Source organism: Phocoena phocoena, chromosome 11 (genome assembly GCF_963924675.1).
Source record: "Phocoena phocoena chromosome 11, mPhoPho1.1, whole genome shotgun sequence".
Classification (NCBI taxonomy): Eukaryota; Metazoa; Chordata; class Mammalia; order Artiodactyla; family Phocoenidae; genus Phocoena; species Phocoena phocoena.
Window position 1 is genome coordinate 36,040,210 of NC_089229.1, and position 15,496 is coordinate 36,055,705.

Genomic DNA, 15,496 nt, shown 5'->3' on the forward strand with positions numbered 1-15,496 from the left:
TTTGAAACGTAGACTCCCCTCCCCCCTTTAAGAATGCCAAAAGATCCTGTTTTAAGTGCTCTGGTTTACGGTTCTACAGGTAACAATTATATCCTGCAGGAGGTTTCCAATGTTCCTCTTTTTGGTGTTAATGGCTGTGCCCACAGCAAAGTGGATACTCCCAGAAGTGGCAGTGACCTCAGTGACCTCTGCCCCCCGGTCTTGAAGTCCAAACTAACTCTTGTCATAGCACTGCTGGGAAATTCAGTTTGTTCATGAAGCCGGCTTTCAAATATGGAGGAGGATGAGGTACGGCCCTCCTGTGTCAAGTCTTGGAGGTCTTCAAGCCTTGCTTTTCCATGATGTTCCAGAGTTTGCGGAGATTGGACTGCGTGATGATGTCGTCCGGCTTGAGCCGCAGCGCCCGCAGGTAGTTGGCCTCGGCCTTCTGGAGTCGCCCATTGAGGTGTAGGATGGCTCCCAAGTTCATCAGAGCAGCCGGATACTGGAACCAGAGAGAGGAAGGAAAACGATTAAGAGGCCATGGCAAGCTTTCCTTCATGGAAGACAAAAATCTTCATCCATTTATGCAAATGACTCCCTTATGTCTGGAGGCATTTTATGGAAGCAATGTAGCAATTTATACAAATAGATAAAACAGGAAGGGAAAAAAAGGTTTTCAAACAGCTGCTGTGTACTTTGTGCTTTAAAGAGGGCAGGCAGTTAGGGAAATAGCTTTTTCTTTAATGAGAAAGTATAGGTTACCTATGGAGACCTAGTAACCTAGTCACACTGTACTTTCTTGAGAAAAAAGTTGAACGGGATACAATTTTAGATGGAAAGAATTGAACTTTTTTTCAACTCAATGCCAAGAAATAAAAAATTAAGTGGGAAAAGTTGACAAATCTATGTCTACCCATTCTTTGCTTTTTCTCCTTAGCAATATTCTAGGCCATTTCTGCAAACATATTTAAATAAGTAAAATATACTGTAAAATTTTACTGATGTTTTCAGGGTGAAAACCCTGAAAAAAATTCAAATGCAACCACTAAAATGCTTTCCAAATTTAACTCATGTAGTTTAACGAGATAAAGTTCTAATTTTTAAGCCAAACAGCTTTTAAACTTCTAATGGTCGATGCTTACAATCAATATAGCAATATAGTATGTAGCACTAGTTTAATACAAGGGTTTCCATACCCAAATTCTCAAACATTAGTTAACAACAACAAGGCCTTCCCAAAGGAAAAAACACTTTGCTTGTTATCTACGAATAAGGGCTGTTCTGTTCTTGCCTTGTCCCTGGAACTTTCTGGCTAACAAAGGGCAGCTGATACCTTGACAGTTACATAAATGCATATTTCAAACATCAGATAAAACTAAAATTGTTTATGCTAAGATTATATTTTCATTTTACAGATGGTGTCAACTATTAATTGCCTTGGCAACTATGATACAGCCTAAAATAATTCACAATTATTTTTATGGTTTAGTGTTTTCACAATGCAAGCATTTTTTTCAGCTGAATTCATATGACTCCACTCTTTACTGTAAATACATTTCTGAATCAGAAACAATGCTGGGAGGAGGGTTGAATAGCTCAGAGTAAATCAGCTGGGAAAAGATGATCAGATTTGGATTTGAAGAGTACTGGATTTGAGTTCTTTTTTTTTTTTTTTGCCAGTATGCGGGCCTCTCACTGTTGTGGCCTCTCCCGTTGCGGAGCACAGGCTCCAGACGCGCAGGCTCAGCGGCCATGGCTCACGGGCCCAGCCGCTCTGCGGCATGTGGGATCCTCCCGGACCGGGGCACGAACCCGTGTCCCCTGCATCGGCAGGCGGACTCTAAACCACTGCGCCACCAGGGAAGCCCTGGATTTGAGTTCTTGCTCAATCACCAGCTGTGACCTTGGTGAGGTCCCCTAACATATCTGTGTCCCAATTCTTTCATTTATGAAATACTGAATAAACATCAACTCTTTTGCATGTTGTTAGAAAGATAAAATGAGAAAATAAATGTAGCACAGTATTGATACATGCACATAATAAACACTCTACAAATGCCAAGTTCACTTTTTCTTGTCTCATTTTGCTTGAGGTCTAGCACATGCATGTTTATGATTTTTATGTTGTTATACATACTTTATAATTTTTATTTCAATGGCTGCATAACATGTCTCTTTGGATGTATACCAAAGTTGTCTTAAGTCTTCAACTGCTGGGTATTATTTTCCGACTCTTCTGTATCCTTTTTTCTTTTCCAAGAACAATGTTGCAAATATAAGCTATTCCTGACCTTCGAAAACCTTTTGGTTAGGATGACTCCATACTTATCAAGAAAAATACAGATGGTCAACTTCTAATTTTAAACACCAATCCAAATAAACATAGCTCTAAATTACATGAGCAGTGAATACCTCCACATTGGAAACTTAAAATAACACCACCTACTCTGTCTTCCTAAAAGAACTTTGTTATCATACCACCCATTGTTATACTGAGTTTCTCGATGCTGGGACACATTTCTGAATTACGTCCACTCCCAGAGCTTAGCATGACTGTCAATAAACAGCTACTAAATTGAAGGCGAAGTGTGTTCACAGCCTGACTTACTGGAGATGCTAAGTAGATAAAATGTTCAGACTTCCTGCTATCCTGAGCGGGAAGAGAGGAAATGGGGAGGGAGAACCACGGCTGGAGACCATTCCCTACTAACCAGAAATAGAAAAGGCCCAGTGATGGGGCTGAGAGAAACCAGATGGCTCTGTGGGGTAGTGGTTATTTCTTGAACCACTTTATTATCAGAGTCTGTACCTAACCATAATTGCAACTCAAGGGGATTATTAAAAACACTCAAGAGGTTACAGAATCACAGGTTCCAGTGCCAGTTCTGCTCCAGTGACATGCGCACCTAGGAAGCACTGAGACCACAGTTTCTTCTGGAAACGGGATGAGAACAGTACTTGCTTCACAGGGTTGAGATTACACGAGGATACAAAATAATTGTCTTCTCCCTCTCCTTTTCTGTCTCCTCATCATCTCAAACACACAAAGTAGGATCTTCTTGTCAATATGCCTGAATGACCACTGAGTCCAAATGCTGAGGATGTGTGAACTGGCTCTGCCTATACTAGGTTTGTAGCCTTTCTTAGGTTAAACCTGGAAAAGATAACTGTGAAAACAGGTGGTGAAGTACATACCAAGCCGCATAAATAGGCTTTACTATTGCTACTAAATTGCAGCCTGGGGTCCATCTCTCCTTAGACTACTTTGAAGTCACCTTTCTGCTATCAAGTGATGAAAAAAAGTTAATATTATTCGAAGAAAACACAATTAGGAAGTTATATCTGTTATCAAAATGAGTTCGGAATGCTAATTATAATGGTGTTTGGAATGATTCTAATTTTGCATTATCCACATTAGTGTTACTCATTAAACAAAAATAATAAAAAATTGACATTATGAAGTTAATGTGGGATAACCGATCTCTTGAGAGCTCACATATACTCATTAACTGTGGCCCCTAAAGAGTCAAAATCCAAATAAACTAAAAATGTGCATATTTAAGAGCATCATTCAATATTTTTAAGCAGCTATAGATTTCTACATTCAGATGAAACATTTTGGTTTAGATATGTCTATTTTAATAGAGTAAAAAAAAAGGTTTTTTTAAAAATTTTAAAAGCCTATGGACATACATTATGTAATGCTTAAAGCATCACTATAGCTTCTTATTTGAATAAATAGAAACGGATGAAATTTACATACTGGTGTGCTCAAATGTGACATAAGAGTATCACTGCCTTAGGTAACGGCTTTGATAGTATCAACCATTATTTTGATAAAAAATTTCATGTGTCTGTTAAACATTTATGAATAAAACTAGATATAAAAGACTTTCTTCTTATAGGGTTATTTTCTCTCTTCAAAGACAAGGGCTTCTTTATCTTTGAAGCCTGTCACGTCTCTCCTCCACAGCAATGACCAGGGTAGCTTAGTGGATGTCCATTGGACCGAATGCCTTCAGGTCTTCTAGCCTTGTTACAAAAATTGCAAGGAGTAGCATTGGCATCACCTTGACAGCTTGACAGAAATGCAGAATTTCAGTTGCCACCTACTGACTCAGAATCTGAATTTCAACAAGGTCTCCCAATGCTTTGTATGCTTATTAAAATTGGAGAAGCATGGTTCTAGAGGTTATTTCCAGATCCTAGATTACGTCCTTTTAGGGTTTTTGAGATGAAGTTTCCTATAAGAAGATGAAGTTCCTATAGAGCAAAAGTGTATCAGATCACATGTCTATCCTTCCATAAAGTAGAATTCTTCTCTTGGCCATGTAATTATTTAAGGTAATAAATGTTCAAATGAAACTTTATTAACAGAAGCCATAAATGACTAAATATTGTTAGACAGAAGGAGAGGGAATGAAAAGCTTTTTCATAACCAAAGAAGAGCATGTAAGGGTTTCTACACAGATTTAAAGACTGCCTCACTATGTAACTGAAATGCAAGAAGTCCAGGTGACTGACCGGCTGTCTGATTACATAGTAGTGTCATTGCTCTCTGCCAGCTATGACTCATGGACTGGGGAACAGAAACCCAACCACATCTGCTGATGTCTTCCCTCACACACATCCTCTTTTATTAAAGACAGCCGATGAAATTTTCAGCATGTTAACAAAGGCAGGCAAGCAGCTTGCAACCCAGTAACATGGGGCTTGTGGCTCCTCACAGACTAAAAAGGAAAACCAGACCTTTCTCATTTCCTTGAAGAGGGCAGATGCTTTACATCAAAGGGGCTGACTAGCAGCCATAATGAGGCAACGAATGATGGCTTTTCCAAGTCTCTAGGGAATTATGCCTTTATTGTTACTTTACTGTGCTCGTTGGCTTACTTCTCTAACATTGGAGGAAATAAGCAAAATTAAAATGAATATATATGTAGATGTATATTGGGATGGGGTAGAGCAAAGGTAAGATTATGAAGGTCTTACTCTAATCTAATGCCCTTGAGGCTCCCAAGAAACCCAGCTGATCACACAGCACTGGAACACAAAATCATCTTCCTAGCCTTTGCCTATTACATAGTCTTGGAAAGATATCTATAGAGGAGGAATAGTGAGACCATAAGGGGATTTAAGATTGGGAATCCATGTTTCTACTGGGAACAGGACTAAAATATAGAACTTTGAACAGAGGACATGGGTGAGGCCTAGGAAAAGGAAAAGAAGGACTTGGTTGAAATGTTCTGGAGTTGTAAACCCACACAGTAACTGGCCTCTCTGTAACCCATTAGTCCCTGAGACCACTTCCCTTTTCTGAAAATAAATCAACAGGCAAGAGAAGCTATGAAAAAGATGAAGACAGAGATAACAGACCAATGGTTCTAGTTTTATAAATATATCGATTTTCACTCAAAGTGTTGCTGAAATTATCCATATAGTGTACATTTACTGTTGTAAGAACTAAATAACTTTTAAGAAAGAACGTCTAAAGTTAGCCTTACCCGGCTGTTATTCAGTTAATACACTACACATTTGGGGGATGTTTTCAAGATAACCACCTTTAACTTCTCTTCTGAATTTGCAAACTTAAATGAGTTTGCACAGTCTGAAGTTTTTAATGGATTCTCCCTCTTTTTCAAATAGTTACCCAATAACTTAATGAAGGCTGCCTACTGCCGTTCAACTGGATTCAGTTGAAATTGCTTACCCAATTTAATTTACCGGAGCAGTAACTGTATATGATGCTTAAAAATGAATGGAATAAACTTTAAAGAAACATATTCATGAAAAAGAGTATTTATGCATACATTTAAGGGATCTCTTTATATTTATTGTGCCTTGTATATGGCAAATATTTAATAAATAATTACCGAATTAAAGTTTTTAAGATTATCTATCAGGTTTATGGGAAAAAAGTGTGACATGGATTGAGACAAAATTAGATACCCTATTCCCCTCGGTTCCAATATCACTCCTTCTCCTTGGTCCCACTGGCATGCGCGGTGGGCTGATACCAACCTAGAAACCTCAATACGTTACCCTTGATTCCTGGGGAATGAATACATTCCCCCCCACGCACACATATACATTCATCCAGTTGTTTAGTCTTGGCAACTTCACCCTCAAATCTCCCTTAAATCTGTCCTTCAATTATAATTATACTCCTTTCTCCCAACTTGGTTTAAGCCGTGATCAACTTCTGAGATTGTTTAAATAAAATTATTTTGACAGAAAAGAATAATAAATGAATGGGTAGCTGAAAAGACTGATGGGTGACAGGTTAAATGAATGAACACACAAGTAAAGCCATATGCAGGGTTTTTCCTTTATTGTAAGTATTTTAGTCATACAAGAATTTCAGAGAATACAATAAAAACTGTGTACCTGCCTAACAAATAAAACTTTATAAAGACAATTGAAGCCCCCCAAATATCTTCTGGTGAAATAACCCCCCTTCCTTCCAAGAAAGCCACTAACCTGAAGTTGGTATTTATCATCCCCATGTATGTTTCACACTTTTATTTTTTGTGTACCCATAGCAAATGTATGATCTTATACATTTATAAGTTTTAATTTTATACATATGTCATTATCCATCATGGGATGCCATCCTGACAAGCACTCACTTGGAACTTGAAACTTCTGCTCATCTTTTTGTTTTTCAGATTTATCCTTGTTGATATATGTAAGGTTTTGTTGTTTCACATAAATTCTGCTGAATGACTACCCATTTTCTGAAGGATCGGCTTACAGACTATTTAAAAGAGGCTGCCACTATAATTCAAAAAGCTACACGCCCTCCTATGTTCATAACAGCACTATTCATAATAGCCAAGACATGGAAACAACCTAAATGTCCATTGACAGATGAATGGATAAAAAAGATGTGGAATGTATAAACAATGGAATGCTACTCAGCCATAAAAAAGAATGAAATAATGCCATTTGCAGCAACATGGATGCAACTAGAGATTATTATACTAGGTGAAGTAAGCCAGAAAGAGAAAGACAAATACCATATGATATCACTTATATGTGGAGTCTAAAATATGACACAGATGAACTTACCTACAAAACAGAAGCAAACTCACAGACATAAAGAACAGACTTGTGGTTGCTAAGGGGAAGGAGGGTGGGGGAGGAATGAATTGGGAGGTTGGGGTTAGCAGATGCAAACTATTAGATATAGAATGGATAAGCAACAAGGTCCTACCGTCCAGCACAGGTAACTATATTCAATATCCTGTGATAAACCATAAAGGAAAAAGAATATAAAAAAGAATGTGTGTGTGTGTGTGTGTGTGTGTATATATATATATATATATATATATATATGTATAACTGAATCACTTTGCTGTATAGCAGAAATTAATACAACATTGTAAATCAACTACACTTCAATTAAAAAAAACTCTCATCTTAAAAAAAAGGAGGCTGCCATCAATATTCTTGTGAATATCTCCACATGTACTTATGGGAGAGTTTCTAAGACTGGAGTTGCTAGACATGGGGGATCTTCAACTTTGCCAGATATCACGAAATTGCTCTTCTGTGTGGTTGTAGCAAAATGCATTAGCATCAACATGTAACAGGGGTTTCTCTGTTTCCTATCCTTAATACCACTTAGTATTGTTTGGCTTTTTAAGTTTTGCAAATTGAGAGTTGGAAAACAGTATCTTATTCTGTGCTTAAGATTTTTTTCCTGATTACTAGAGAGGTTAATAATATTTTCAGAAGCTTACTAGCTTTTTACATTTCCTCTTCAGTGATCCACCTGTTTTTTGTTTTTTTTTTAAATTTATTTATTTTTGGCTGTGTTGGGTCTTCGTTGCTGCACGTGGGCTTTCTCTAGTTGCGACGAGCGGGGGCTACTCTTCATTGCGGCGTGCTGGCTTCTCGCTGCGGTGGCTTCTGTTGTTGTGGAGCACAGGCTCTAGGCGTGCAGGCTTCAGTAGTTGTGGCTTGCGGGCTCAGTAGCTGTGTCTCGCAGGCTCTAGAGCACAGGCTCAGTAGTGGTGGTGCACGTGCTCAGTTGCTCCGCGGCATGTGGGATCTTCCCGGACCAGGGCTCGAACCCGTATCCCCTGCACTGGCAGGCGGATTTTTAATCACTGTGCCACCAGGGAAGCCCGATCCACCTTTTCTTTAACATTTGGACAGAATACGTTCTGTAAGGATTGTCAACTACATGGTGATATTTGAAAGGTAATTACTCAGGGCTCCCATCACCTCAGAACAGCTGGTAAATAAGACTGTCTGGCCTGGTGTTTTCCTGGTCAGAGTCACTTTCTCAAGGCTAACGACTAGATAACCACTGTTTCTAAGGTGAAAAATCTGTTATACGTAGGGGCTTCCCTAGTGGCTCAGTGGTTAGGAGTCTGCCTGCCGATGCAGGGGACACAGGTTCGTGCCCCAGTCCGGGAAGATCCCACATGCCGTGGAGTGGCTGGGCCCGTGAGCCGTGGCTGCTGGGCCTGTGCCTCCGGAGCCTGTGCTCCGCAAAGAGGCCACAACAGTGAGAGGCCCGCGTACCGCAAAAAAAAAAAAAAAAAAAAAAAATCTGTTATACATGAAATGGAAAACCCTTGATACAGATGCACTTTCAATGCGGTGAGAGGAGGATAACAGAAATCTGGGCAGCGAGAGGGACAGCAGGAGCCACCAAAATGTGTCACAGTGATTATGGGGCCTGGACCACTGTATGTGGGAGAAGGATGGCGTTTTGCTGGTGCTCTAGCATGCAGAACAGACTTTTCTTTATGGCCTGTTTCTCTGTCTCTATTCAGCTGCCTTGCTTTCTGGCTTCTTAGTTCCTTTTCCCAGGGGCAACAAGCAAATTTAAGGTGAACAATATGTTTCATATTCTTCCTCTCTTTACTGCCCTCCATTTCTACTGGCACTGCCTGGGTTAGCATCTCATCCCATTCCTAAATGCTATCAGCCTCCTATTCTCCCCACTTTCAATTTCTTCCTTAATCCAATACCTTCAACCTGACCATCTGTCTTTCTTAAGCACAGTGGGGTTTTAGAGGGTCAACCTGTGCCGACAGAAAAGAATCCACTTTCATCCCAGTACTAGGAAACCCTTTACAACTTGGCACCCCAAGTAAGCCCTCCATATACATCCTTCATGAGCCACGTGAAACTTCTCTTTCTGCCGTGTGCTATTTTGAGCGTCCATTTCTTATCAAACTACTCTTCTGACAAAGCTCTTCTTCCACTCTTTTTTACAAACTTCTGTTCATTTCAAAAACGAACTGAACAGGGCTTCCCTGGTGGCGCAGTGGTTGAGAGTTCGCCTGCCGATGCAGGGGACACGGGTTCGCGCCCCGGTCCGGGAAGATCCCACATGCCGTGGAGCGGCTGGGCCCGTGAGCCATGGCCGCTGAGCCCGCACGTCTGGAGCCTGTGTGCTCCGCAATGGGAGAGGCCACAACAGTGAGCGGCCCGCGTAACGCAAAACAAACAAACAAACAAAAAAACCCGAACTGAACAATCTCTTATTCATAGCTTACTTTCTATGTTGCCATAGTACTGTCTACATACATTAATTGCAACACTTACCACAATGAATTATATCTACTTGTTGTGTCTGTCTTCTAAGCTGGAAGGTAAGATAGTGAATTTACTTTGTTTTCATAGTGCTAGTGCCAGGCTCTGGCATGTGAAAGAAACTCTCAGTGAATGCTTTCTGAAAGGAGGAAACTTTGTATGGTTTAGCAAAAAAAGGTGAGCTAGGAGAGGTGAATTCTAGTCCAATCTTAGCGTAATTTAACAAACATTTATTAAGCACGTACTGTATGTCAAGGTTGCTGCCAGATATGCTATATTAAGTGGTGAAAAAGAACAATATATTTTTTTTGCTCTGTATGTGTCTTGAGCTAACTTTAATTGCACCCGTGGCATTTATCACTAACTATTAGGAGGTGTACATTCTATTATGTATCATTTATGCTCCTGAAATTTGTGAGGCCGGCAAAACTGATATCCATGCCCTGTTCTAAGAACTATAGGGCATTGTACAGAAGAAGGCTTCACCGCCCTCAAGAAGTTTATAGTCCAGGGCATGAATACAAATTCTTCTACGCCAAAGAAGAATCAGACATGTCTACAAAGGACCTACGAAGACTGAGCTAAGGGGTAAAGGGAGATTCCTTCCTTATGGGTGTGAAGCTTTTAGACAAGATAAATGATCAGGCTGCTTCAAATCTTTTATTCTTCTGAAATAAGAATGATACAGAAACTTTTGAAATGAATGGGTCATATCAAAATCAGTTTGTTACTTTTTAAAGCAAACTGCGGAGAGCAGAGCCAGCAGTGGAGAGAAGCCCTCACAGAGCAGGGTCTGCATTTCAATTAGTCTGGAGATTCAGATGTTAGTAGTGACAGCCATGATGTTAACCCTTCTGAGACCAAACCAAAATAAAAAAAAAATTATTAAAAAATGAAGTATTAACACAACAAATGAAAGGTCTTTCACAAAATTTTATGACAAAAAACCCCCACAATGTTCGCAATTCAGAAATGATAGTTCTTTGTAGTCATATGCTGACTACAGTCAGATTTTGAATAAAGCATCTCTGCAAAAAGGTTTATCAAACTGTACGTCCAGCAAGGGAAAACAACACAGGAAGTCTAGCAAAGGCAAGGCAAATTCTGACAGATAACAGAAATGATTCATTCTGATTCTGTTTCAACACAGTATTTCTGTTTTTGAAATAGTTTCGAATAAAACAAAACATATAGGTGACAAGCAAGACACGACACTGTATTACGGCAGTAATTTCAATTTGTCAGTGACATATTTTATCCTGTGTGCTCAATCCTTATCTCCTACCTCTGTTCCATCCCAGCGGGTATTACAAGAATGTTCATTTAACTTTTATGATGGGTGTGATTGCCACAGTGGGGAGTGCTATTCACTTCAGTAGCAATCAAAAGGCCAACAGCTGTGGTTTGGGGGATAGCAAACAGTGACTGTAAAAAGTCATTTCAAAGGCGGTGGCAATTTCTAACAGATTTTAAAGTACATCTACTAAATTAAGGCTATGACCTCAGAAATTATTCTTCACTGAGGATGATCCTATTTCAAAGATAGGTTTTCCTTATGTCCTTAATTTCACAGGAAGTCTCTCACATGATCCAAATGGAAAACCTTGATCCCAGGCCACCTAAGTTTCACTCACAGCTTTTTTTTTTTTAACTTTTTTTAATTGAATGAAAAATTCTTTAAATTGTATAGTGCTTTACAGTTTTCAAAAGTCTCACACACACATGATTTCATACAGTCCCATAATAACCCTCTTCCCCCCCTATCCCTCACTCACAGCTTTTATAAAATGCAATTGGGGGCCTAAGCGCCCACCATCGGATGAATGGATAAAGAAGATGTGGCACATATATACAATGGAATATTACTCAGCCTTAAAAAGAAATGAAATTGAGCTATTTGTAATGAGATGGATAGACCTAGAGTCTGTCATACAGAGTGAAGTCAGAAAGAAAAAGACAAATACCGTATGCTAACACATATATATGGAATTTAAGGAAAAAAAAATGTCATGAAGAACCTAGGGGTAAGACAGGAATAAAGACGCAGACCTACTGGAGAACGGACTTGAGGATATGGGGAGGGGGAAGGGTGAGCTTTGACAGGGTGAGAGAGAGTCATGGACATATACACACTAACAAACGTAGTAAGGTAGATAGCTAGGGGGAAGCAGCCGCAAGGCACAGGGATATTAGCTCGGTGCTTTGTGACAGTCTGGAGGGGTGGGATAGGGAGAGTGGGAGGGAGGGAGACGCAAGAGGGAAGACATATGGGAACATATGTATATGTATAACTGATTCACTTTGTTATAAAGCAGAAACTAACACACCATTGTAAAGCAGTTATATCCCAATAAAGATGTTTTTTAAAAAAATGCAACTGGGGGACTTCCCTGGTGGCGCAGTGGTTAAGAATCCGCCTGCCAATGCAGGGGACACGGGTTCGAGCCCTGGTCCGGAAAGATCCCACATGCCGCGGAGCAACTAAGCCCATGTGCCACAACTACTGAGCCTGCGCTCTAGAGCCCGCGAGCCACAACTACTGAAGCCTGTGCGCCTACAGCCTGTGCTCTGCAACAAGAGAAGCCACCACAATGAGAAGCCTGCCCCCCGCAACAAAGAGTAGCCCCCGCTCACCGCAACTAGAGAAAGCCCGCATGCAGCAGCGAAGACCCAATGCAGCCAAAAATTAAATAAATGAATAAATAAATTTTTAAAATGCAATTGGCACACTTTATCTTGATTCGCAACAAGCACGTAGCTCATCATTTGAAGGAAAATGACTAAATAAATTTCTACCTATGTGAGAAAATATACAATGACTTAAAGTCCATGAAGATTAGAAAAATGAAAGAAGAATTTATTGAAGGTTAAAAACAATGAAGGAAAGAAGTTTAGAAAAAGATCTGCACGGTAGGCAAACATTACGTCTCTCAAACACCAAGAGCTGTCTTCTCTTACTAATCTAGAGAGCTGCTACAAAAGCCCATAGCATCTTCTCCTTTTCTTTGAACCAAAGTCCTTGCCTGTTTCTAGTCCAAATATGATTTAAGCAACATAATTCACTCTACACTTTATGCGTTTCTTTTTAGCATGAAGGGGAGGGAGGAACACGTGCATGCTTTCTCAATCATAGTCATATTACACAGAAGGATTTCCAGCTGTAAGGCCATCCAAGTGTGTATGTGTGAAGCATGAGCTTGAATGTATCTAACACAATGACTGCTCATTCCAAGGAGTTGAAACATGTCAATGGAATAATCATGTTGTTATTAAAATGTATTTTCAGAGACATGTTGGAAGTTGAGATTTAGACTTATAACATTTAAGCACTCAACTGCCACGGAAGATGGAAGCAGAGAGCTAATTCTTTTTTGTTGCCGGGCGGGGGGGCCGGCGGCTGGCGTCTTTTTTTTTTTTTTTTTTTCTCTGTAAATTGATCTGATCAAAAAAATACAAGACAACAAGAGGTATGGACATACCACATTGACAGAATCAAAGTTATACTGGAATAAAGACTTGACAGATGCCACAACAATCAGATCCAGGAGATTATTTTTAACCCAGGTACATCACTTCTCATAATTAACTTCTATGTTTGCAATACACAGCTTTGATCTGATGGAGGTCAGCTGGGAGACAGTAGTTTGCATGTTGTGGAAATGACAGATTTGTTCCTGAATGGGGCTAACCGAAAATATTCATTTTTTTGTTATGGAAATAAGCATGTCAGAGACCTCAGAACAGTGGATTAAGATGAAATTTAGGTTAGGCATACACTCTCTAAAGATGGATGACACATTTTTTTTTCCCCTTTCACAAAGCAGACGGGGACCCTGGTGTGAACAAGCAGGATTAATGCAAGGCTGACAGTGTCATTCAGAGCAATCACATTTCAACATGACATCAGAAGGCAGCAACTGTACATCCACAGAATGGATAGGAAGAAACACATTTCCCTGGGAGAATTCAGGCACACGGCAAGTGGAAAGTTTTGTGTATGCTCTAAGTTAGGATGACCAGATCAAACGTAACGAGCAGGAGTAAAGCAATCCCTCCAGAAACTATAAATCTTTCCAGGGACTAAAAATAAAATGTAAACACACTGTCTGCTGCATGGCATTCTATTTGCACTTTCCTAGGGCCTAGACTTTGTTGATACATGCTTGTAAAAATAATGATGCAAGGTCTTCACACATCATTTCAGAAAATATTCCATCAGGACACACCAATCAAGGTGAAGCCATGCTGTACTCCAAGCCATTATACTGGCCAAAGTGTCACACCTGCTGAAAATGTAAAAATAAACATGGCTTGTGCGTATCTACACTCATGGCGAATCAAGGGAGGCTGAATGGCAGAACTTCTGCCACTCACGTAGTCTAAGCTCACATCTCCCCCTCAAGATCTCTGTATTCACTTGCACACTTGGCCTTTATTTCTGAAACGTTCGTGACCTGAAACTGTCACGTTCAGACTGAACCTCCTAACTTAAAGCCTGTATAGTCAGCGCATTATAGGAAGGCATTAAAGACTGGCTTGATGACACTTTTCTCCATAATAGCTTCCAAAACTGTAAATAAAACAGATTTGGTATCACCTTGACCTGATCTTATCTCTTATCTCTTCTCTGAGCAACTCTATTTTTGACTCTATTTTCTTGACTCCCTTCCTTGGTCTAACCTATTAATATAAAACAAGTGAGCGAGCAAACAAATAATAAGCAATCAGTAAAGCAACTGCACAGACCAAGAGTCCAAGCAACTGAGAACCTCAGATATATTTATTGAATACTTATTCACCCATACTCACAAATAACAACCAAAATACTTGAAAAGGAAGGTAGAACAAAATAAATTATTCCAATGATTAATTCTCATATGCCAACTTTGATTTCTTTTAGACTCATCTTCAATACTGAGTTAGGGAACCATAATGAATATGTGATACATGTCAAATATGTCTACAAAATCACAAATACATTTTCACCTACTCAAAAAACATAATTTTGTATTGACAATGCAACAACCGTGAATAGTGATTTGATATGTGACTACAGAAAAAACTTGGCTACATTTCATCTCTACCTATGATTTGTACCTGAACAAGAAACCAAAAAAAACTTCTCTAGAAGTATAAGAGAGGCACATCTCAATTATTTCATGTAAGAAATCAGAGGCAAGATCCTTTTCTGCTATTACATATTAGCTAGTCGTCTTAAAGTATCTTATGAATACTTCACTAAGTATCTAATTAAATTATAGGCCATTTGTCTCATAAATGCTTAATGTCCATTACATAGAATAACTAAATCCAATTTCAGTATTTTGAAATGGCTCATAGAAATTAAGCTATGCTCTAATGCCTATAATTTAACACTTTTATTTACTTCAAAGACAGAAGTTTTAGAACTTTGTGACCTTCTTTGGTTCATCCAAGAGAAGAAGAAATTAAGTGGTAATTATGAAGGCAATAATCTTAGAAAATTAAGTCCTGGATGCTAAGTGAACAGGACAGCCACGTGAAAGGGCAGCCTCCAGCAGAGAAGCAGGAGGGCGTGTGGTGAATCTACAGGTTTTTTAATGCCAGAACTTGAAGAACCCATGAACTAAAATATTGCCTGCCATATCGGTAAATAAAGAATGTTGCAGCCATCAAGCCATCACATTACAGCTGCCTGGGAGAGTGAGCCCTGAGGGAACTCAGGATGGAGACAAATGGGCTGCCCACTGCCAAGGCAATCTAGAAATCAGCTGCTGCAACCACCTCTGACGATGTACCCTGAGGCAACTCAGGATGAGAAAACACAGGATACTGGACCCAGAGAGCTGAAGTGCTCTCAAAGGAATGATTTCAGTCAGCCCTGACTCTTGCATCTTCCTATACATAGAAAAGTGCTGAATTTTTAACTTGAGATATCTGGTTTTCTCTTATTAACACCAATGTTAATAAAAGAAATGTTTAG

At 39.6% G+C, this 15,496-nt stretch overlaps 1 protein-coding gene across 1 annotated transcript in view; it reads right to left on the bottom strand.

The window, feature by feature from the left end:
• Positions 1-304: 304 nt before the first annotated feature.
• TMTC2 (transmembrane O-mannosyltransferase targeting cadherins 2) overlaps positions 305-15,496 on the bottom strand; it is a 394,308-nt gene continuing 379,116 nt past the window's right edge. The window contains exon 12 of the mRNA XM_065887822.1: positions 305-484. Within this exon, the coding sequence (XP_065743894.1) occupies positions 305-484 (180 nt within the window). The remainder of the gene's footprint in view (positions 485-15,496) is intronic.